General features: G+C 42.9%; 1 protein-coding gene across 11 annotated transcripts in view; it reads right to left on the reverse strand.

Moving 5' to 3' along the window:
• LOC117352366 (semaphorin-4D-like) overlaps positions 1-25,856 on the reverse strand; it is a 348,824-nt gene that overhangs the window by 109,253 nt on the left and 213,715 nt on the right. For all 11 annotated transcript variants that reach the window (XM_033928889.1, XM_033928898.1, XM_033928879.1 and 8 more), the window contains 4 exons: positions 24,698-25,088; positions 20,752-20,897; positions 8,602-8,664; positions 6,450-6,548 (listed from right to left, as the gene is read on the reverse strand). In XM_033928889.1, coding sequence (XP_033784780.1) covers positions 6,450-6,548; positions 8,602-8,664; positions 20,752-20,897; positions 24,698-24,788 — 399 coding nt within the window. In that variant the 5' untranslated portion in view covers positions 24,789-25,088. The remainder of the gene's footprint in view (positions 1-6,449; positions 6,549-8,601; positions 8,665-20,751; positions 20,898-24,697; positions 25,089-25,856) is intronic.

Below are 25,856 nucleotides of genomic sequence, written 5' to 3' on the forward strand. Positions count from 1 at the left end.
TCGTTGGCTGCCTGCCGGACAGGCGGGTTTGGCTCCCGTCTGTCCGGCCAACTTCCAAAGGTACGGGGAAGGGGGGTGGGGGGGTCGTGGGGGTCGGCCAGGGGGGTCGCGGGTCGGCTGGGGGGGCGGTCGGAGGTTCTTGGGGGGGGACGGTCGTTGGGGGGGAGGGGGGTTTGCGTCGAGGGCAGGAGGGCCTGGGATCCCTCCTGCCCGTAATGTAGTGCGGGGTGGGGTTAGGGGGTCGCCGTGGCCAGGAGGGTTTGGGCTCCCTTCTGGCCCGATATTGTCGGGAAGTCGGCGGTCCTTCGGGGTGGGGGTGCGAGTGGTCCTGCCGGGGGGGGGGGGATGTATCGGACGTCGAGGAGTCGGCCGGGCAAGAGGGCTTGGGCTCCCTCTTGCTCCGATCGTGGATGCGGGTGCGGGTGGGAGCGCGTGCGAGTGGTCGTTCGGGGTGGGGGTGCGAGTGGTCCTGCTGGGGGGGTGAATCGGGCGTCGGGCGGGGTGGGAACTATGTTTTAAAACTTTCGTATACCGCGCTCACGCATATAATGCGCGAGGGGTATGCGCGGTAGGTAAAAACGCGTATAACGCGCGCGTTATATGCGTGAAAATACGGTAAATGCTTTGCCATGTGCAACCTCAAAAGGCCTGCAGTGCCTACTGAAGCCCTCATTATAGACCCCCTAGATAGGGGGTTGATCATGGCAGGGTACAAGGATCTAGCAGACCAGGACGCCGGTTACAGAATCGGGGTTTAGTGTAGGACCGATTCTGTATAGGGCACCTCTCCTGGGCGTCCTATACAGAATCAGGGCCTTAGTGTAAAAAGGTGTCTAATCATTATAATATGTTATCTTCAATATATATATTAATCCCCTCCCCCACCCTCCTTTTCCACAAATATTGTAAATCAAGCATATCATACATGTAATATATTCAAAATATTGATTAAACCAATAATATAGCAATATATCCCCCCTTTCCCATTATAATTATACTTTTAGTGTAAAAAGGTGTCTAAACATTATAATATGTTATCAATGGCCCCCCAATTTTTTAAAAATTATTATAATTATTATGAAATCAAGTTTGATAATATATCAAACCATCACATGTCAGATTTCATTAGCCTGGATTTTACAGTTTAATCACAGGATTTCATTACCCCACAGCCAACAGGTTAACTACTGGGCTTGCCCCCTAGTACACATAGCAATGAGTAGTAAACTACACAGTTCAGTCATGAAGTGTCACTGTACACAACAATCATTACGAAGCAATATGGCTCAGTCATTAGGTTTCATAATAGAACAATGACAATGAAAATTAAATATATATCTAAATCACTAATTGCCAGCCCAGCACAGAGAGAGGGATGTGGAAGCAGGATTGGGGGGGATTTTGTTCCTCTGGAACTTTTGGTCCAATCTGCCTCTTATTCAAACTAAAAGGTGCTATTCTGTTAAATTTTCAGAGAGCTATTTTGCTGCCAGTCATTCTTGACTCCTTATGAATAATTTCTGCCTAATATTCTGTTGTGTTGGGAGGAACAGAAAGGGGATTTTGCATGCAAGGGGGTAGAGTATAACAGAGGAAGACGACAAATGCTCTCTTTTGACAATATGCAAGAGCTTACAATGATCATGCTTTATGACTAGCAGACTGAATATATTCCTGATTGCACATCCTGGGGAGTGTGTGGTAGAGAGCTGCACGGGAACAGGGATGATGGGAATCCCGTGGGGACGCCCCCTAGGGTCACGGGGATCCCGTGGGGACGCCTCCTAAGGTCACGGGGATCCTGCGGGGTTCAATACAACTCGAGCTGTGAGGTTCATCTTCTTTTTCCTACCTGCCCTGTCGCAGCACACATAGCCGACCGGAAGTCTTCCCCGATGTCAGCGCTGACGTCAGAGGGAGGGCTTAAGCAAAGCCCTCATTGCCTCAGGTACATTAGACGGAGTGTGAGCCCACAAGGACAGATAGGGAAACATGCTTGATTACCTGAATGTAAACCATTTAGGCTATAAATGGTATATAAATATTATAAATAAATAAATAACTGTCCAGACTGGATGGATCTATTGGACATTTTAAGCCAGATTTTGCTGCATTATATACTTTAGCACAGTATTCTTTACTAAAGGACTCAAGAGCCAGTTGTGCCTCTTATCTACCCTTAGCCCTAACTGTTCCACAGTGCAAACATTTCTCCTCCCTTTGCTTGCTGCTGGCACTGCCCTTTACAGCTGTCCTGGTTTCTACTTACACTGGCTCTAAGTGAGTCTCTGTTATGAAAACCAAAGTCCCGTGCTATTCTCGTAAAGACCATGAGGACAGCATGGGAGTTTTGGCATTGCACAGGTAAAACAGATCCACTCAGTTCTCCCAGAAGCAAGCTTCTAAGGAATACAAGGGGTGGATTAACCATTTAGGGGCCAGGGGAAAGCCGCTTTGAAAGCATGAAGTAGAAATAGGAGGCTGACTGGTGGGAGAGGTATGTTTTGGAGGAAGACAATGTGTGGTAGAAAGTAGAGAATGACACGGTGGCGGTTTACCTGCGGCTACTGCGTTTAGCCACGGGTAACCCGCCAAAAACGGGGAATGAAAATTAGCAGCCTCTGCGGAGACGGGGACAAGGCCATCACCGCCCCGTGGAGCGGTGAATGGTCTTGTCACCGCAGTAAGGCATAAAGGATCGTGCGGTCCCCGCAACCCCCACCCGCCCGTCGGCTCGATCGTTTAACCAGCTTCCTCTCTCCACCTCACCTTAGTTTGCCGACTTTCTTTTTCGGCGACCGGAATGCTTTCAAAAGAGCTGCGCACGCGCGGCTGCTCAGTATTCAATCTTCTGCTCTGACCCAACCGGAAACAGGAAGTTACAGCAGAGCAGAAGATTGAACTTTGAGCAGCCGCGCGTGCGCGGCTCTTTGAAAGCGTGCCGGTCGCCGAAAAAGAAAACCGGCAAACTAAGGAGAGCTGGAGAGCAGTAGCGTACCAAGGGGGGGGGGGGGGCGGGAGGGGCAAAAAAGGTAATGGCGCCAGGCCTTGGAGCACCGAGGCAGACCGCTTCTCCCCCTCCCAGCCGAACCTCCGCTGACCCTCCTATCTCTTCCCCCCAAGTGAACCTTTCCGACCCTCCCAGCGAAAGCAGCAAACCTCCCTCCAGTAGTGTCGGCTTTCTCCTCCCTCTGCCGCATCACTGATGACATCATCAGTGATGCGGCAGAGGGAGGAGAAAGCCGCGAAGGAGGTTTGCTGCTCTCGCTGGGAGGGTCGGAAAGGTTCACGGGGGGGGGAGATAGGAGGGTCAACAGGGGTTCGGCTGGGAGGGTGGAGAAGCGGTCTGCCTCGTGCTCCATTACCTTCTTCGGGCAGCAGCAGCGTTTACAATTCGCTGCTGTTGCCGGCTTCAGGCCTTGTTCTCTGCCGGGTCCTGCCTACTTCCTGTTTTCATGAAGACAGGACCCGACAGAGAGGAAGGCCTGAAGCGGGCAACAGCAGTGAATTGTGAATGCTGCTGCTGCCCGATGAAGTTCAGGACATCAGGACATCGGGGAAGGAGCAGGGAGAAATCGGCTGCTGGCTTGGGGGTGAGGGTAGGGAAAGAATCGTGGAAGTGGAGAAATTGGCACGATGGCTTTGTGGGGACTAGGGGGAGAGATAAAGAAAGGAAAAAATAAAGAGGGGGGGGCAAGGGGAGAGAGAAAGAAAGGCAGAAATAAAGAGGGGTCAGGGGGAGAGAGAAAGAAAGGCAGAAAGAAAGAGGGGGACCAAGGGGAGAGAGAAAGAAAGGCAGAAATAAAGAGGGGGTCAAGAGGGAGAGAAAGAAAGGCAGAAAGAAAGGCAGAAAGAAAGAGGAGGGCCAGGGGGAGAGAGAAAGAAAGGCAGAAATAAAGAGGGGAGCCAGGGGGAGAGAGAAAGAAAGAAGGGGGGGCAGGAGAAGAAAGAAGAAGGACCAGAGACTCATGAAATCACCAGACAAAAAGGTAGGAAAAATGATTTTATTTTCAACTTAGTGATCAAAATGTGTCCGTTTTGAGAATTTATATCTGCTGTCTATATTTTGCACTATGACCCCCTTTTACTAAAATGCAATAGCGGTTTTTAGCGCAGGGAGCCTATGAGCGTCGAGAGCAGCGTGGGGCATTCAGCGCAGCTCCCTGCGCTAAAAACCGCTATCGCAGTTTAGTAAAAAGGGAGGGGGAATATTTGTCTATTTTTGTATAGTTGTTACTGAGGTGACATTGCATAAAGTCATCTGCCTTGACCTCTTTGAAAACCCGCGGAATATAAATGATAATTAACATTTTCTCTGCGTACAGCGTGCTTTGTATTTTTAAAATTTTATTGTTGGTAGATCATTTTGACTTGGCCACAAAGGTAAGGGGGAGGGAGGGAGGGGAGCTGCTGAAAGACATCTAGTAATCCTTGCAGGCTTGACTGTGCAGGGAATTATTTTTGTAAAATCATGTTTTGTTATGTGACTGGCATTATCTAGACTTTAATTTCTATGAATGAATAGAATGAAAATGATATAAAATTACTTGCTTGTGGGGACCGCGTGTTCCGGCTCACACAAGGAAGGAGGGGGTGAAAGGGAAAAAGTTTCTCTTCCTTGGAAATAGATTCTGAAGTGACCTCATCAAAGAAGACCAGCACCAAATGTACAAGAAATCCCTTAAACAATGTCAAAAAAGCCCAAAATAGAAAACTGCTACTGCCTTGAGACTCCATTATTGAAAGAATCAACTTGAAATCACAGAAGAGACAGGAAAAGGTTAAATACCTCATGGAATCCTCAGGTACAGAACACAAACCAAATTATGAATGAAATCAGAGCAGACAGTAAGAATTATAAAATTGATGTCATTATCCATCTGGAAAAAAAGGCGTACTAGAAATAATGCCTCAGCAATACAATTTTCAGAAGTTCTATTTGCTCATGGTAAGGGAGAAGAGAGACTGTTAGTGATGGTGGGGGGACTGATAGAAGATATGAAAGAAGGGTGGTAGAAAGGAACAGATGGTAAAGGAGGGAGGGAAGGGTGATGGTGGAAAGGAATAGAACAGACATTGAAAGAGGGTAGAGAGGAACAGACCCTGAAAGGAAATGTGGAAGGCAGAGTGGGGAGAAGACGCTGGATGGGAAGAAGACAGATGCCAGACTATGGGGGAGCGGAGGGAAGAAGATGGGTGCTAGACGGGGACGGTGACGGAGCGGTGAATGGGATGGCAGTGGTGGTGACGGGGCGGTGAAAGGGATGGCGGTGACGGTGACGGGGTGGTGAAAGGAACGGCGGTGACGGGGCGGTACAGAGGATGGTGGGCCGGGGACGGTGCAGTGACGGGGACAGATTTTTTCCCCATGTCATTCTCTAGTAGAAAGGACTTAGGGATACAATATAGAAGTTGATAACCTGTGGAAGAGAGAGAAAGTGAGATAGAGATGGGCTGAAGGAGAAAGAAAATATGGAATAGAGAAGACTGACTAAGGGAGAGAGAGAGAGAGAGACAATGGTGAAGCAGCTCTGAGAGCACCTGAGCAACCAGGCTTCTGCATAACCACAGGGGACCTGCCCCACAGGCCCAAAACATCCCTGTGATTTGGACACCCTCCATCCCAGTCCGGGGAACCAGCTGCTTTGTTCTGTAATATTTATTTGCCAGAATGTCCCCACTTGAAAAATCAAATACAGTTGCAATGTCAGAGAGAAGGCTTCCAGTTCAGGCGCAGGACGCGCGTAGGAGCCACTGCCCATGGCTTTGTGCACTGAATCAGTGAGGAAGATGGAGCTGGCTTGAAGATATAGCCACATCAGTCGCACCATGGATCGGCAGTTGAAGAACACTGTTTTGGGCATGCACGTGCTGGCCCTGTGGACCGTCAGGAAATGTCTGTGGACCGGCACCGGTCCATGGACCGGTGGTTGAAGAACAATGCCCTATAGCACAGGTCCACAACATGTGGTACACAAGATATCAGCAAGTGGTATGTAGCACCCACTATCCAACCTCTACCTTCCCAATCACTTGCTCGCCTGTGGAGCCACTGCCATCCAATGTCTGCAGAAGTAATAAGAAATTGAAAATGTCAACCTTCCCCTGCCTGCCAGTAAATCAGAGGCAGATGCAGGGCTATAACCTTATAAACACCACTGGTAGCTCTTGTCGGTCCTGCCCCTATGAGGGAGAAGTAAGTAGTGGGTAGGTGGTGATGTCAATGAGCGGATGAGTGGCAAGGAGTAGAAAAGAGAGGATGATAATGGTAGGACACAGAGGTACAAATATGAATTTAGCATTCAGGTGTTAGCCAAACAAGTGACATTTATCCTACATTCTTCACCACCTCAGGTAAGTGTGAAGAACTCAATAATATGTTATTCTCACTGAGCCTCAAGGTTAAATCGCTGCTTTAGCATTCCATTTACTTGTAGAAAGTCACTTACCAGATGGTCACAGGTAGGCTGAAAAGCATTTGTCCCACATACATACAGAACATTGTTGCTTAGTGGTTGTAACACACGAACATAGTTGAAGCATTCAGTCTGGAATGAAATATGCAGAAACAGAAGATTAATAGATCATCATCAACTAGGTCTCCAACACTAGAATACCTTACTGTAAATAAACTTAGCAAAACCACAATTTTAGCCACTTCCTAGAATTTTCACAAATTTGAAGAAGCAGATGAGCAAGTGGGTTCTTTCCAATCATTTCGAAAACATCTGAAAACTTGGCTATTTTCAAAGTTGTAAATTCCGCTCCTCTTCATACTATTCCAAATCCATATTGTATCCGTTCTCCTTTCTAATTTTCTTGTAAATCGTGCTGAGCTCTACTGTTATAGAGAAGATGCGGTATATAAGCTTAAGATTTAGTTTAGTTTAGTTAAGTGTGCTCATATTGTTCAAAATCTCAGCATTTAAAGGGTTAACCCCTTCATCCTATGATCTTTTGCACACTAAGAATAAAATTGTGAGCATACTTGCACACACAGGTTATAGAATAAGTTATAGAGTGCCAATTAGCAGCTAATTTGAAAATCATCAATTACTGATGTTAATTGGCCCTAGTTTGCAAAATCTATAGCACGTAATTGCAAGGGGGATTGGATGAGGGAGGGGCATGAGTGGGTAAGGAGCATGCCCAGAACTTATCCATTAAGGTTACAGAATACTGACAGTTATACATGCAATTATGACATTTAGTCGTGGATATTTACAACATCCACAGACAGCCACACTTAAATGTTGGGACATAAATGCTATATTCAAGAATTGATGATTTTCAAATTAGCTGCTAATTGGCACTGTATAACTTATTCTATAACCTGTGTGTGCAAGTAAGCTCACAATTTTATGCTTAGTGTGCAAAAGATCATAGAATGAAGGGGTTTGATATACTGCTCCAGCTTTCAATAGATCTAAGCAGTTAATAAAATTATAAACAATTAAAGCACGAAAAGAACTCCATATGATTAAAGAAAATACCTAATCCGCTCATACATAGTACCTATATATAAAAACAATAACTTGCCATTTCTAGATTTCAAATCTGGCAAAATGTGGCCTCAGGTACACCTCCTCCACCCTTAGTAATGTTCAATAGAGGTAGGGGATCCTTGATAAAGCAAATTGTTGCGAAACATGTCGGATCATGTAACCCAGTAGCATACTAAGTTAAGTATACAGTTTATTTGAATATGTTTAAATAGAATAATCTCAAGGAAACTTCTAAAACTTCTAAAAAGATTATGGTGGATAAAAAAGTTAAAAAGTTTTTTAAAAAGTTTACCTAAATAACTGCAATAAAAGAATGTGGGCCAATGAGGATTAAAAACACCAGTATCCCTACCTCTATTGAACATTACTAAGGGTGGAGGAGGTGTACCTGAGGCCACATTTTGCCAGATTTGAAATATATGAAAGCATGTGGAACAACTTGTAATTTTGTGGAGAGGGATGTTGGATATTGTGGAGGTTGGGTGAAGTATTGGAGACTTGTGTTGTATAACTCCCAACCATCATTAATGAAACAGAATTACATAGTGCCATCTTTAGTATGAATGCACTATGTTAAAAAGAAGGCATGGCTATGGCCAGAGGATAGACATGGTTGACTTAGGCATTGTTAGGTGTCTGACATAGTCGCTGCAAAATTAGGTGAGTGAAAAGCTGACTTAATGGAGCGGCACCTAGTGATGCCCAAGTCTGCTTAGGCGCCACTAGACATGATTGTATAAACTATGCCTTTTTTTGATTGATAACCATGCCAAGCGGCATGAATAGAATCTAGCTCTTAGAGCAGCCACTGAAGACAAGTGTGTGATCACTGAAAGCTACTCCATTGTGTATGTTTATTTGTAGACCGTTCTGAGCTACTGGGAGGACGGGATAAAAATCTAAATAAATAAATAAATAAAATAAAAATACTTTTCTCTGCAAATAACACTGCTTTGTGTAATCTCCATAAGAGAATGATGTGTATGCTGATGGCATTTCACAAATACTATTGGTTAGAACAGGTTTCTAGTCTGACGTTAGAGTATATTCCTGGCTTATCAACGTTTAAGTGGAAACCACACCAAAGTTATATTACCTGTTTGGATTTGCCCTTTTTGACACATTCGGTTTTTTGGTCTTCACTGGCCTTCCAGTACATCTAGAATAAAGGAAAATGGTTAATTTCATCAGAGGTCACTGTGATACTCTCTTGCATTTCCACATACGAGGTCTAACAATTAGGTTTGCAAACTTGTCTCTTTACGTTGGCAGCACTGTACAAACAACTGAGTAAGGTTTCATAACCTTAGTATATCAGTGTCTCACAGCTGTGTTCATGTCGACATTTGGTGGTGTCTTCCTGAGTGACCTTCATTATTGTTGTTACGCGTTTTTGTGTGCTATTGCAAGAATCTTGGAGCTTGAATTAAAGCAACGATATTACATTTCTTTTTAAACTTGGCAAGAGTGGAAGTGAAATCGGCCACATGTTAGTCTCCAAGTTTATAGGGATAATTCCATGAAGAAAACGGCAGTGTACAAATGGATTAAACATTTTTCTGAGAGAAGAGAAAGTGTCACTGTTGAAGAAAGGTAGAATTTCCTAACATTGCCTTTGAATCTACCACCCCTCAACCTCAAATTATGTCCTCTGGTTTTACTATTTTCCTTTCTCTGGAAAAGATTTTGTTCTACGTTAATACCCTTCAAGTATTTGAATGTCTGAATCATATCTCCCCCTGTCTCTCCTTTCCTCTAGGATATACATATTCAGGGCTTCCAGTCTCTCCTCATACGTCTTCTGGCGCAAGCCTCCTATCATTTTCGTCGCCCTCCTCTGGACGGCTTCAAGTTTTCTTACATCTTTCGCCAGCTACGGTCTCCAAAACTGAACACAAGTGGGGCATCAACACCTTCTTCCTTCTACTGGCTACACCTCTCTTTATACAGCCCAGCATCCTTCTGGCAGCAGCCACTGCCTTGTCACACTGGTTTTTTGCCTTTAGATCCCCAAGGTCCCTCTCCCCGTCCGTGCATATCAGATTCTCTCCTCCCAGCATATACAGTTCCTTCTAATTATTACTCTGCATTTCTTTGCATTTAATTTTAGTTGCCAGGCATTAGACCATTCCTCTAACTTTTGCAGATCCTTTTTCATATTTTCCACTCCCTCTTCGGTGTCTACTCTGTTACAAATCTTGGTATCATCTGCAAAAAGGCACACTTTTCCTTCTAACCCTTCAGCAATGTCACTCACAAACATATTGAACAGGATTGGCCCCAGCACCGAACCCTGAGGGACTCCACTACTCACCTTTCCTTCCTCCGAGCGACATCCATTACCGTATTTTCACGCAAATAACGCGCACCCGTATAAAACGCGCACACGGGTATAGCGCGCAGAAATCACGATGATATGTACAAAAACTTTGGTATACCGCGCTCACGGGTATACCGCGCATGCTGCCCGACGCTCCTTTCACCCGCCCTGACTTTCCGTGCGCTGTCCCGACTCTCCGTTCACCCCCCCTGACTTCCGTGCACTGTCCCCCCTTGAAGGTCTGTCCCCATCCTGAAAGCCTGATGCCCCCCCCGACGTCCGATACATCCCTCCCCCCGAAGGACCGCCGACTCCCCAACAATATCGGGCCAGGAGGGAGCCCAAATCCTCCTGGCCACGGCGACCCCCTAACCCCACCCCGCACTACATTACGGGCAGGAGGGATCCCAGGCCCTCCTGCCCTCGACGCAAACCCCCCTCCCCCCCAACGCCCGCCCCCCCCCCAAGAACCTCCGACCGCCCCCCCAGCCGACCCGCGATCCCCCTGGCGACCCCCCCACCCCCCTTCCCCGTACCTTTGGTAGTTGGCCGGACAGACGGGAGCCAAACCCGCCTGTCCGGCAGGCAGCCAATGAAGGAATGAGGCCGGATTGGCCCATCCATCCTAAAGCTCCGCCTACTGGTGGGGCCTAAGGCGCGTGGGCCAATCAGAATAGGCCCTGGAGCCTTAGGTCCCACCTGGGGGCGCGGCCTGAGGCACATGGGCCCAACCCGACCATGTGCCTCAGGCCGCGCCCCCAGGTGGGACCTAAGGCTCCAGGGCCTATTCTGATTGGCCCACGCGCCTTAGGCCCCACCAGTAGGCGGAGCTTTAGGATGGATGGGCCAATCCGGCCTCATTCCTTCGTTGGCTGCCTGCCGGACAGGCGGGTTTGGCTCCCGTCTGTCCGGCCAACTACCAAAGGTACGGGGAAGGGGGGTGGGGGGGTCGTGGGGGTCGCCAGGGGGATCGCGGGTCGGCTGGGGGGGCGGTCGGAGGTTCTTGGGGGGGGCGGTCGTTGGGGGGGAGGGGGGTTTGCGTCGAGGGCAGGAGGGCCTGGGATCCCTCCTGCCCGTAATGTAGTGCGGGGTGGGGTTAGGGGGTCGCCGTGGCCAGGAGGGTTTGGGCTCCCTTCTGGCCCAACTACCAAAGGTACGGGGAAGGGGGGTGGGGGGGTCGTGGGGGTCGCCAGGGGGGTCGCGGGTCGGCTGGGGGGGCGGTCGGAGGTTCTTGGGGGGGGGCGGTCGTTGGAGGGAGGGGGGTTTGCGTCGAGGGCAGGAGGGCCTGGGATCCCTCCTGCCCGTAATGTAGTGCGGGGTGGGGTTAGGGGGTCGCCGTGGCCAGGAGGGTTTGGGCTCCCTTCTGGCCCGATATTGTCGGGAAGTCGGCGGTCCTTCGGGGTGGGGGTGCGAGTGGTCCTGCCGGGGGGGGGGGATGTATCGGACGTCCGGGAGTCGGCCGGGCAAGAGGGCTTGGGCTCCCTCTTGCTCCGTTCGTGGATGCGGGTGCGGGTGGGAGCGCGTGCGAGCGGTCGTTCGGGGTGGTGGTGCGAGCGGTCCTGCTGGGGGGGTGAGTCGGGCGGGGTGGGAACTATGTTTTAAAACTTTTGTATACCGCGCTCACGCATATAACACGCGAGGGGTATGCGCGGTAGGTAAAAACGCGTATAACGCACGCGTTATATGCGTGAAAATACTGTAATCACCACCCTCTGCGTCTGTCCGACAGCCAGTTTCTAACCCAGTTCACCACTTTGGGTCCTAACTTCAGCCCTTCAAGTTTGTTCAACAGCCTCCTATGAGGAACTGTATCAAAGGCTTTGCTGAAATCTAAGTAAATTACATCTAGCATATGTCCTCGATCCAGCTCTCTGGCCACCCAATCAAAAAATTCAATCAGGTTCGTTTGGCACGATTTACCTTTTGTAAAGCCATGTTGCCTCGGATCCTGTAACCCATTAGATTCAAGGAAGTACACTATCCTTTCTTTCAGCAACACTTCCATTATTTTTCCAACAACTGAAGTGAGGCTCACCAGCCTGTAGTTTCCTGCTTCATCCCTGTGACCACTTTTATGAATAGGGACCACATCCGCTCTCCTCCAATCTCCAGGAATCACTCCTGTCTCCAGAGATTTGTTGAACAAGTCTTTAATAGGACTCGCCAGAACCTCTCTGAGCTCCCTTAGTATCCTGGAATGGATCCCGTCTGGTCCCATCGCTTTGTCCACCTTCAGTTTTTCAAGTTGCTCATAAACACTCTCCTCCATGAACGGCACAGAATCTACTCTATTTTCTCGTGTAACTTTGCCAGACAATCTCGGTCCTTCTCCAGGATTTTCTTCTGTGAACACAGAACAGAAGTAATTGTTTAGCACGTTTGCTTTTTCCTCACCACTCTCCATATATCGGTTCCCAGCATTTTTTAGTTTAGCAATTCCATTTTTCATCTTTCTCCTTTCACTAATATATCAGAAAAAATTTTTGTCTCCCTTTTTTACATTTTTAGCCATTTGTTCTTCCGCCTGTGCTTTCGCCAGATGTATCTCTCTCTTGGCTTCTTTCAGTTTCACCCTGTAGTCCTTTCTGCACTCCTCTTCTTGGTTTTTTTAATATTTCACGAACGCCAACTCTTTCGCCTTTATTTTCTCCACCACTAGTTTGGAGAATCATATCAGCTTCCTTTTTCTCTTGTTTTTATTGATTTTCTTCACATAAAGGTCCATAGCCATTTTTATCGCTCCTTTCAGCTTAGACTACTCTCCATTTCTCTTATGTCCTCCCATCCTAACAGCTCTTTCTTCAGGTACTCTCCCATTGCATTAAAGTCCGTACGTTTGAAATCTAGGACTTTAAGTATCGTGCGGCCGCTCTCCACTTTAGCTGTTATATCTGATGATCACTACTTCCCAGGTGAGCACCCACTCGAACATTAGAGATAACTCTCTCCATTTGTGAGGACCAGATCCAATATCACTTTTTCCCTTGTGGGTTCCGTCATTATTTGTCTGAGCAGAGCCTCTTGAAAGGCATCCACAATCTCCCTACTTCTTTCCAATTCCACAGACGGAACATTCCAGTCCGCATCCGGCAGATTGTTATCTCCCAACAGCAGAACCTCCTCTTTCCTTCCAAACTTTTGGATATCCACAATCAGATCCTTATCAATTTGCTGCGATTGAGTCGGAGGTCTGTAGACTACACCCATGTAGATAGAAGTTCCATCTTTTCTTTTCAGAGCGATCCATATCGCTTCTTCCTCTCACCAGGTCCTTTGCATTTCAGTCGCTCGGACCACACACTTCTAGTTATAAAAAAAAATCTCTTTTGCTTTATTTCATTTTATGTCTTCCTTTTTCTTCAGCACTCCTGAAGACCTGGATGTATCACTCAACCTTTGGATAATTCTCGTCCCTTCCCCTCCATTGCACTGATTCTCCCCTCCTCACTCCCCCCACTTTCACTATTATTTGCCTCCATTCTTCCCCCCCCCCTCTCTCCTCCTTAATGAAGTGCCTTTGTGTAACTTCTTCTGGGATTGTTAACTTTTCTCTATCTAAATTCACTTTATTGTAAAACACCTATGGACACTTGTATGATCTGGGAGTATATAAAGTTCACTTAAATAAATAAATAAATTTAGCTTTCCACAGTAAAGTGGGCTGGATTCTGTAAATGGTACCTAGAAAATGGCACCAGCCGAACGTCAATCATGTTTAGGTGCCGTTTACAGAATTGCACCTAACAAAAAACTTAGGCACTGGTAATGTGGGCCAGGGTTTTACTGGTATACATTGCAAAGTACCTAAGTTCTTTGGAAAATTGCACCTAGGGGCACCTATATCTGTCTCCTCCCCCCAAACACGCCCACTTAGGCATTAGGTACCACTAAGCACCATGCAATAGGCACCTATCTTTTTTTAGAATCGGGTAGGTGGCTATTGGCCAATTCAATTTTTTTTTCAATTAATTTTTTTCAATAAATATTTTTTCATAATTGAAGCTATTAAGGTCATTTTGGCAATTAAGTTAGGCGCCTAACTTTTGGCGCTTCTTACAGAATCTGGCCCAGAATTTGTCTTGCCTGAAGTGGGAAATGTCCATGTGGCAGAGGGTCTTTAAGACAAAGTGCTTTATAATCATTACAACAAAATATACTTTCTCCAAAGGAAATCCAAAGCATATGTGTTTTGAAATGCATAAGCACACAAAGAAAGGGATCAACAAATATAATAGTCAAGTTTTGTTTTTGGTGTTATTTGCTTATGTAGGCTTGTACACTTTTTTTTGGTGTTATTTGAAATGTATGAGCAAAATCCTAAAATAACTCAACCTGAAATAGAACCAACAACCTATCATTGTAAAACTCTTGGCATCATGTTAACCCCCCAGTACAACATGAAAGCATCTTGCTGATTATAGCCAAGGAATCTTTTTAATTCCTTTTACAAAAAAAGCTTCCTACTTTCCTTCTATATGATGACTGGGGGGCAGGGGGGAGGGGAGGGTGGAGGATAGAACCCCTAGATTCTGTCATGTAACTTTTGTGTACAGCAGCATAATGTAGGCAAATTTGGGTACAGTTAGGTTCCTCACTAAATTTCATCTACCCCTCTTATAGCGCCATCTCGGCAATATTATCACAGAACTGAGAACTTGACGGTATCTTGTATATTCTCTTTTAAGAAAACTCAGCAGAGCAACTACATAATTCAACAAGTGTGTCCAGCTTACTCTGTTAATTATTTGAGAAATGTAGTTTACTGTCAAAATTATCTCCTTCAATCTGCTCAAACTCTGACCAGTCATGTGTGACCAGAACAAAAGAACAAATTTTGAGCTTTTTGTGGCCTGGTCTTAAACTTTTTTATTGTTGGCTGCTTTGGCTTTATAGCCAACACTGCTCACTTAAGTTTCTTGTTTCAAGCTCGTAAGTTTCTTTGATAGCTATGTTGCTGAACTTTTCAACTTCACATTACTTTCTTCCTCTAGTGCAATCTCCTATAAAACTATTCCCATTTCCTCATTCCATAACTCTACCAACCTTTATCCTGAAACTGTGATAGAATTAAGTCTCAATTAAGACATAAGAATAGCCTTACTGGAGCAGACCAATGGTCCATCTAGCCCAGTATCTCGTCTTCAGAAGCCAAAGTCACAAGTACCTGGCAAAAACCCAAACAGTAGCAGCATTCCGTGGCACCAATCCAGGGCAAGCAGTGGCTTCTCCCATGTCTGTCTCAACAGTACTTTATAGGCTTTTCCTCCAGGAACATGTCCAAACCTATTTTAAAATCAGTTACATTAACCGCTCTTACCACATCCTCTGGCAACGTACTCCAGAGCTTAACTATTCTCCGAGTGAAAAAAATATTTATTCCTATTGGTTTTAAAAGTATTACTCTGGAACTTCATCGAGTGTCCCCTAGTCTGTTACAAGCGTTATGCTAGTTTTAGCTATTATATGTGAAGAATAGGATAAGGTGCATATATTATAATATGTTTAAGTATGTCCTGAATATGTATGTTTTCTACTGTAACACGCTTAGGCGTTAAGCAGGGAAGAATTTTTTTAAATAAATAAATAAAACTTCAGTTGGCATCACTTTGCTTTTTGGATAAAAAATCTTAGCTTGTTGCATGTGGCTGTGCTCTAGCTTCTGCCTACATATTTCAAATTTAAAACTTTCTAAAATACTAAAAATTGACTCGATGCACATTCACTTGTAACTATTACATGTTAAAATTTATTCTGTGCACACTTCGTTGGAGCTTAAATGAGCCAAATGTGCACTAATATATGCATAAACCTAATTTAAGCAATGAGTTACCAAATATAGGGGTCATTTTACTATACTGCGATAAGAGATAGTGCACACTTACCACAGCTTAAAATAGCTTGCTGCAGGATGTGCTCAAGCATTCTGTAGTAATTTTATGATCTCTGCATACAAACTGTGTGCTAAAATTATATGCTTTATTGTAGAGGGGGTGCATCTGGGGCAGAGAGTCGCCATTTCTGCATTTGATCAGTGCCCCCATATTGCCATGTCCTAACTGATTAGCACAAGTTTAGCGTGTAAGCCCTTACCACCCACAAAAGAGGTATCAGTAAATGCTTACGTGCTAATTTTTTTAAATGGCCACATGCCAGTGGCATCATAAGTGCATGGGCATTAATTGAAAAAATAGAAAATTGGCCATTTTACTGAAGTAGTAAAAATGGCCTTGCTATGTGGGAAAAACCCATATAGGGGTGCGCTAAGGCCACTTTCTACCGCAGCTTAGTAAAGAGACCTCATAGTGATTCAATCAAAAACAGAGAAACACAAATACCAATTCTCATATAATGTGCATGGATTATTTTTGGTTAATTGCCAATTTGTTCTCAGACAGGTTGAAAAGATGATGGCGGAAGCTAGAAGGATGCTAGGTTGCATAGGGAGAGGTATGGCCAGTAGGAAAAAGGAGGTATTGATGCCTCTATATAAGACTCTGGTGAGACCTCATTTAGAATACTGTGTACAATTCTGGAGGCTGCACCACACATTTCAATCCGATTTAGGTCTTATTGATTTGAAATGGTCTCCTGATCAGCTAAAATATCTTGGTATCTTATTTCACAAGCATAGAGATACTCTCATGTCCCTAAATTTGAAAGCTCTTGAATCTAAAATTTCTGCCTTGAATCTAAAATTTCTGCCTTGACTTCTAAGTGGTCTCCATTGGTAGGATTGAAGCAGTTAAAATGACTTACTCCTATCATCAATTATATCTTGGGAATGCTTCCTAGACTTGCCAGTCGTTCTTTTTATAAAGATCTTGAAGCCCTACTTTCTAAATTTGTTTGGCGCAACAAATCTCCACACATTGCTCTCTCTATGTTAAAGCTACCTAAAGTACATGGGGGATTGGGTTTTCTGGATTTTTATAAATACCATCTTGCTATGGTCTTGAGATATGGTACTCTATGGTCAGTTGATGCTCCACCTCCTTGATATTCTATTGAGACACAACTAACTTCTCCAATTCCGCTGAAATGTATTCCCAGCCAGGAAAATATTAAACATTTATCATCATATGATACCATCAAATTCACTAACTATGCCATACAAGCACTTGAAAAGGTTTCTCCTACACTTCTGCGGAATAAATCTTCTCTCTCTGCTACTCTTTGGCATAATCCTAATATTAAAATTGGTGGTAAGCCAATATGTTGGTCTATATGGAAGGATATTTGGTATATTAACCAACTGATAGACAATAAGGGCTCCTTTTACAAAGGCGCATTTGGGCCTCAACGCGTGGAATAGCACGCACTAGCCGCTACCACCTCCTCTTGAGCAGGCGGTAGTTTTTTGGCTAGCACGCTCTAATCAGGTGCGTGTGCTAAAAACGCTAGCACACCTTCGTAAAAGGAGCCCTAAGTCTTTACTCACCTTCCAACAATTGCAAACTAAATTTGATCTCCCCTCTACGGAATTCTATAAATGGTTTCAACTACAGCACTGCTTAAAGAATTTAAAATGGCCTCTATATCCTAATGTCCCTTTAATATCAAAATTTTTATAATTCTGTCATGTAGGAATTACTCAAGGTCACACGACTTCACTTTATTATAAATTTTTTTATATCATTATCTATAACTACTAGTACATGTATTAAACATATTTGGACATCTGAATCTACTTGGTCAGGATCTGATGACCAATGGATAATTTTTTTAAAGTATACACAACGTCCTACACTATCATTGGACTCCTAGCAAGCTGCATAGGGCCCATTTAACGAATTCAAATAAATGCTGGCATTGTAATGGAAATTTAGGTGACCTTAAGCATATGATTTATGACTACCCAAATATTCAACCATTTTGGAGATCAGTATGGAAAACCATATGCACTATACTTCCTATTTCTTCTCAGTTATCTTTTTTTTATTTATCATTTCAAATTATCATTACATACACAATGATAAGGAAATACTGAAATACAATATTATCCGTACAAGCTGATCTAAGCAAAAAAGGCACAAAAGTAATATTTCATCTCATTTAGTCCACAATAGGAGAGGGTGACAAGGAAAGAAAGAAGAAAAAAAAAGACCGCCTGGGGCGGGGAAATATCATACAGAACTTTAAGAAAAAGAGCAGTTAATATCCTTCCAATCTTTTAATACCACAAAACATCATGATTCAATCTGGATGTGTAGAGATCCCTTTACCTTCTAAAAAGAAACCTAGTTGGGCAGGTTCAAAAAATAGATATTTATTTCCCTGAATGGACACAAAACACTTACAGGGAAATCTTAACTGAAAGACTGCCCCTAAAGAAATCACTTTTGTACAGTATGATAGAAATTATTTTCTTCTGGATTGCGTCCATTTTGAGACATCAGGGAACATGTACAATTTCAGCAACATTTCCTTATCTTGAAGAAACACAAGAAAGCCTAATAATGTAGCCCGACCCTCTATTCCAATATCAGATGATTGTAATATATCAGATATATCCATCTGATCTCTACCTCCTCCTAATTCTCCTTCTTTATTTCAAATTTTCTTTAAGTAATACATTTTTTGTAGTGGGGGAGATCAGATTCTAATATCTTTAAAATTATTAACATAAAATTTCTAAAGAGTTCCCAAGGTGTCATAAACTTGGCTACTGGAAAATCTGAGTCTCAAATTCAAACTTTTCTGTTGATTCTCCAAGCTTTCAATCTTCCTTAGGAACATCATTTTATATGAAACTTGTTTAGCAATCAAATTCTTAGTCTCAATCATTTTCTCCAAATTCTTCAATTCTAATTGCTACTGCTGAAATGATGTCTCTAACAGAGCTATCTTAGAAGCTGAATTTAGAGTTATTGCTACAAAGTTGGCACATACCGAGTGCAGGTTCTCCAACGCCGTCCAGATAGAGTCAAGTGTAACAACCTGAGGTCTCTCAAGCGGTTTGAGGAGGGAAAATAACTGCCAGCTTTTCTTCAGTGTTTACTCCAGGTGCCAAAGCCTGGATTCCCTCCCCCTTCCCACTGCTTGCTCCCAGAGGAGTAGTGCTCCCAATTCACTGTGACTCCACACCAAGAGTCGGCGTCGATGTCAGAACTACTGGGTCAACTTCAGGTCTCGGAAGTGTCTCACCCGATGCACTCGGGGGATCCCTCCAACAGCATCCAGACCTCCGAAGTTCTTCTGGGCATTGGGGGCATGTATGGTCCTCTCGGGCTCAGCATCAAGTTGCCGTCTAAGCTGCAGATCCGCCCGAACTGGTAGGATAGATTGTAAATGATGTCATTAAAGTCTGACGCATAGTAGAGCTAACAGAGGCAGGCGGAGGTAATCCTCCCTGTTTCCCACATCTTTTGGGCATCGAATTAAGCTAGGAAACTTTATTTATTCCAGAAAAATTGTCCCATAGATGGAGAGCACTCATCTAAGCATACTACTCAGGATGCCATGTTGTCTCCCCCCTCTTCTCAGTTATCTTTTGATATTGTTCTCTTTCGTTTTTTTGCTTTGCCTGATGTACTGGACAAATGGCATTCTAAGTTACTCGATATTCTTATGGCTCTTACTCTGCAAATGAGTTTCTCACACTGGAAGTCAGCTCAATTATTAAACACCTCTTTTTGGTGGGCTACGATCATGATGATTCATAAATAAGAATGCAAAGCGAATTCCCTTACTAATAGTAGCTTTAAACTAACAAAATATGGTTTCCAATAACAAATGTCTCTTCTCATTTTTGAGGTTGCATTTCAGCTGGTAACTTTGAGTATAATTTCTTATCCTAATGTTTTACTTATTGTTTGTGATGCTTAATTTACTAAAATGAGTTCTAATCGAATCTTATCTAATCTTTGGTCTATACCTAATCGTATGGTTACAAATGCATATTTAAAATTGTCTATACAGATGCTTTTAGTCTTCTCTGCATCTATGTTTTACATTTATAAATCATTTCATTTGTTCTGTAAAATCTCATTGTATTTTATTTAATCACTTGTTATATGTTAAACTTCAATTAAAAAAAATATTTTTAAATGAAAAGAAATTTCCAAGATCAAACCAAGCAGCTCATTCAGTGTCTCGCTTGTACCATTGGAAGCACATTATGTTAAAAAGATTCCTAAATTTAATTCTTTTCCAGTTTTCACAAGGAGGCACTTTGATCTTTTAGCTTGGCATCATGGTAATTTAATTATAGTCGTGACATTTCTATATCATGCAGTTACTCCTCTCCTCTATTGAATTCATTTATACATGAAAACCCCCACAAAAGCAAAGCACGTCCTTGACTAAAGATAACCTGATCCTGATCTTGTAGCCAGCACTCAGTGATGAAGAGAAAACCTAAGTTAGAATCCAATATTCGCAGAGTGTAAGTTAGTGATCTAATTTTCAGTAACACAGTAAGCCACACCCAACATTCTGTGCAGGTTATAATTCTGGATTTTTATTTGCAAGAAGGCACTTAAGGACTTCTGTTATTACTGGGTCAATTTTCTGCCATAGGTTTCACAGGAAAAGATCCTCATGGACCATTGTTTAGTAGACCATCTTATGATCCCAGCCCACAATACCAGAATACTTCAACTGCAAACTAATGGTACCATAATCATATATTTAGCCCTCTTTGCGCTGCTTTTAGGGTCTGGAACTATTTTTCTAACATGCTGTGTACCCAAAATTACAGAAGAAAATATGAGGAAGACGAAGATATTTGAAGTCAAATAGCACCTCTTTCTCCTAATAGTAGGTATAAAGGATTCACCATCCTGTAGTATATGAAATGAAATTAGAGCTAGAGTTTAAACTAAAGCAGAACCGAACATATGGCTCTTGGTCGCTTCGTTTTCTTGTTCTATTCCCAGTTCAGTTTGTAAAGCAGAGATTTCTGACTATTAGAATGAATGCGCTTACCTCGTGCTGCTTTTCAGAAATATCCATTGAATTTAAAGCAAAGATTGCTTCTCGAGCTCCTACATATAAAACATTTTCATCTTCACTTAGTAGTAAAACTGAATAGTTGAAAACTTCCGGCTCCTTAAAATGTCTAAGATCTACTTCTGCAGAAGAAAACAAGAAATAAACAAGCAAGAATGGAGAAATGATCATTTATTGTAAATCAACCTATATAACTGACATTTACGGCCTCTTTTACAAAGCCGTGCGCTAAGGACCCCAAAGCCCATAGAGATTTAAAGGGCTTAGGAGCTGTTGCTGCGCGGCTTTGTAAAAGAGGCCGTTATTCTATTAGTTTAAGAACAAATCACCACCAATACAGAAAGCCCTTTGAATTAATTAAAGGGCGCATAATATGGGACGAGCCCTGCATGAGTTCAGGATAAAGGTAAAGGGGAGGGGGGGAAGGGGTTAGGAGTGAGGTACAGAGGAGCTAATAAGAATTAATGGGGAGTTTTGAAGTTTTTGATTGGTTTAAATTTATAGGTTTTGAGTTAGTGATTAAGTGTAGGTGAATGGTGATTGGTTGAGAAGGAATGATTGTGTGTGGTGGATTACGGCGGGAGAATTGTTGGAAGTTTTGTCTGTGGGAGGTGGGGGTGTGAGGAGGGTAGGCAGGAAAGAAGTGTGTGGGAAATTAGGATTTTGAGGGTAGGAGTCAATCCCTCCCTCCCTTCCCTATTTGGGTGAGGTTAATTGGAAAAGTGTTGGGAGTATATAATCTAATTTGTGATGTTTAGATGGTGGGTGGTTTCATGGTTGGTTCTAATGATGGTGCTGGGCAAGCAAGGGGTGGGGGGTAGGTAGTCGCAGCTGGCGAAAAATGAATTGGAGTTCCTTCCAGGCGGCCAGGGATTGTGGGGAAATATAAGTTCAAGATATGATAAATGTTGTATGCTGTGTGCGGTACCGCCACAGACAGGTGAGGCCGGGCGACACCACAGGTCTTGCAGATGGGATACTTGGAATGTAATCTAATGTGGGGATGTTGGGGAGAAGCAGCTAGGTCGGGACCGACTAGCTGTTGGGAAAGAAAGGGAAGGCTGCCTAGGAAGAGAGGGAGATGAAATAAGTTAAATACATTGTTATGTAATTTGAAAATTAATAAAGCTGCGGCCAAATTTATGCCATAATAATGATGTGTTAGTGTTTAATTTCTGTTCAAATTTTGAATTGTTTGAATGCAGAGTGCGAGTTCCTAATATTATGAACTGCTCCCATGAAGGGCCATAATACCACTAATAATAAACCTACGGCTCTTTGAAACCAGTCTAAATCATGAATATTTTTCAGCAATTTTTGAAGCAAAGAGAAACTCCAGACACACAAGATAGAGGACCATCAACAAGAAGAATTTTAGTCAATGTGTTTTATATGTAATATACAGTAAAACCTTGAATTGCAAGCAACTTGGTATGCAAGTGTTTTGCAAGACAAGCAAAACATTTTATTCAATTTTAACTTTATATACAAGTAATGTCTTGCAATACAAGTACATACAATATACACATATCACAACTGAGCCGATGGTTCTTCTCTCTCTCTATCCGACACTGCAGGAGTGTAGTGACTGTTCTTTTTTTTTTTTTTTTTTCCAATTCTTTATTCATTTTTTCATCTTACATCAAGTGTACAATAATACATCAATTGAATCATAAACATCACTTGAAATTCTTTAACTATTATCTTCTTAAATACATAAATTAAGCCCCTCCCCCACACTCCCTTTCCACAAACATTGTAAATCAAGCATATCATACATGTATTATATTCAAAAATATTGATTAAAAACAATAATATAACTATATATCCCCCTTTCCCAATATTATAATTATACTGTTTTAAATAAGCAAGGTTTTGCAATACGAGTACATACAGTATTTTGTATTAAAGTTTTTGGGTTATGGAGCTTCCATTATTTCTTATGGGGAAATTCGCTTTGATATACGAGTGTTTTGGATTACAAGCATGTTTTCGGAACGAATTATGCTCGCAAACCAAGGTTTTACTGTATGTTATTTTCTCTTCTAAGGTGCTCAGCACCCTTTAGTTTCAATATAAATTCATTATTAAAGTGTAGTAACACAGATAGACCTGTATATCCCTGAATCCTATTCCATTCTGTACTGTTTTCTTGAGTGGCCAATTCCACTGTATTGTTTTGTTTGTTTTTAATTTGTAAACCGGGAAAGACAAATTTAAAGTAAAAAAAAAATAATCTGTTTTTCATCAGGATCCTGTAGAATAAGTGATGATCAAATTCACAAACAAAAGTGTTGATAAAGAAGAAACGAAATCGTGCCTCAGATTTCTCCTGTATTCTACTTAGAGGTCCTTTTACAAAGCTGTGGTAGAAAGCGCCCTTCACACACCCTTTTGTGGGTCTTTTCCCCATGCGAAGGCCATTTCTATCACAGCCGGAAAATGGCCCATTTTCCATATCAATGGCCTGATTTTGTCAAGTTAAGCAAAAAGAGCTCTTTCATATTTTTCCACATTATTCATGTTTTGGAGATTTTGCTATGATTGAATGTAAGAAAACCTTGTGTGCAATGATTATACCTTGAGCCTAAATATGAGACAAGTAACACTTTTGCTGTCTCTGGGTACACTTAAAATTCCTCTTTATATTTAAATGTTTAATTCTTTTTGATACACTTTAGAAATTGTAGGCATTAACCACCCCTTTTACGAAGCTGCTTTATGCTTTTTTGTCACTGGCTGCAGCGGTGTTAGCTCTGACGCTCATGGAATTCCTAGGAGTGTCAGAGCTAATACCGCCACAGCCGACGATTAAAAAGACTAATGCAACTTCATAAAGGGGGAGGGGTAAATGTGCTGAACACTGTGTTGTTCACATATTCATATATCTCATGTGCAAACGTTGCCATTAACAAAAATGTCCATTCTCCACCTCCCAAACACCCTCCCTCTGCCAAAAAACAAAATAAATATTTTTAAACATGTGAATAGTGCGCACACACTTGAAATTTATCAGAGGACACCCCAGCACACCAGGCAAGTGCATTTAAGACGTGGTAAGCATGCGTTAGTGCTTTCTGCGGCTTTTTAAAAAGCGATTTACATCAAGAATAAACTGCACAATATGCAGCGAGAGTACATCAACACTTAGTAAGAAAATACACCAGCGTAGATAAAGATAATCAATCAGTAAATATAGGAGATATTAGGGTCAGCATTTCAAGTGAAAAGTCTTTGGACATTTCTGTGTTAATGGCATATGAAATTTTCACCTTTAAGCAAATCAGGGCTAAATCTCCATGAACCAGAATTGGTATATTCTCGGTCTAGGTGGAATACAATAAAAACTATTTATAAAAATAATCATATACTGCAAAATCATAACACAAACATCCCTTCTACTGGACTGCATTATCTGCCATAGGTAAAGATCCTCATGGACCATTGTTTACTTATTTAAGTAATGATACTTAAATAAGTAATTATATAATGATCCCACCCCACATCTAGCTCAATACCCAAACCATTTGAACATCAGGAGAAGCATGTAAAAAAATGTTATTTTTCCAGATAGTTCTTAAATTGGTGGCCCTTATAAGAAATATCAACAATGAAAATTCTGAACTATAGGAATTACTATCATTAATCACAACACTACTCTTTGCACAAAATGCTCCATAAGGCATAGTGAAATTGAACCAGGGAGCTTTGCTTTAGTAGCATTTTTCTTTATTCTGACAAAAAGCAAGCATTTTCTTGCAACATATTTCTCCTGATTTCAGAGGAAAAAGGGTTACCAAAGTCTTGGCAAACCCCTTGTAAAACCAAGGCACTGACTTAAAAATGAATGATCACAAATTATTACCACCAGAAGAAGCAGAAGACAACCCGATCCCTTTTCCATCCAAGTCATGACACTTACCTGAAAGTTCCCATGTAATCCTTGGTACTGGGCTGAATACTGCTACCGTGTGTAATAAACCAAATACCAGACACAGAATGCTCAGAGCCATCTTAAAATATCCTTGATCTCAGGCAGCGGTGTGACAGTTACCAACCAGAAATCTGTTCAGCAGAGGAAATGAGTTCACTCCCACTGAGCCATTTACAACGTGGGTACTCCAGTTCTTGAAGAATTCTGCAACAGACACCTTGTGATGAGGGCTCCTAAGCATGTGCTTTCAAGCATCAGAATGGCACTTCCTGGCTAGCAAACAGGCACATGTCGCTGGGGCATTTCATGCTTGCCACAGGTTCTCTCATGAATTGCTTATGTGTCTTCCGAAATCTTCCTTTTTCGCACAGTGGGTTCACTGAAAGAGGAAGTAATATCAAGTCCTTTAAGTACATCAGAGATTATTTTGCATGAAAGAAGCAGAGAGACTTCTGGGAATCTACATCCTGTCTATAGCTTGCTAAGGGTTCTTAAGCCAACTGTGTTAGAGGACACTGAAAGCTGCTGAACTGTAGACTTTGTGACACGGGTCCCCCAAACCTTTCATTAAATTATATTTTGAACATTTCAAATCAGTGAGAGGACTGGAGGGCAGTTCCCTTAACATAAGCATTGAAACAGGAGGAGTCACAAGTGTTATGGCAACACCCCTCCCCCCCCCCCCCCAAAAAAAAAAAAAAATCTCACCAAACCTTGCTATCACTGCTGCTGTTTCAATGTTCCATTCATCCACACTGCTGCCGGTTCAGCTCAAGAACTAGAAATGATTTTGGAAGGGAGTGGGGCCAGCAGCCACGGGGATGAATGAAATGGCCCCACAATGTCTTTATTTTTGTTTTGCTGCCACTGCTACTGCTGTTTATCCAGACCAACAGTGGCAGCGGTGGCTAGGATAGATGCTGAAGATAGAGAGGCAGACTCGGGCTAGAAGACAAAGAGGAGAAGAGAAATGCTGGATGGTATGGGGGTAGAGAGAAGAGAGATGCTGTATGTTAAGAGCAGGAAAAGGGGGCAGATGCTGGATAGAAGAGGGAGAGGAAGCAGAAGCAGGATGAAAGGGGGGGGGGGCGGGGAAAGAGAGGTGCAATCGCTGGATGGAGGAGGAGTAGAGAGAGGATAGAAAGAG

This window comes from Geotrypetes seraphini, chromosome 1 (genome assembly GCF_902459505.1).
Source record: "Geotrypetes seraphini chromosome 1, aGeoSer1.1, whole genome shotgun sequence".
Classification (NCBI taxonomy): Eukaryota; Metazoa; Chordata; class Amphibia; order Gymnophiona; family Dermophiidae; genus Geotrypetes; species Geotrypetes seraphini.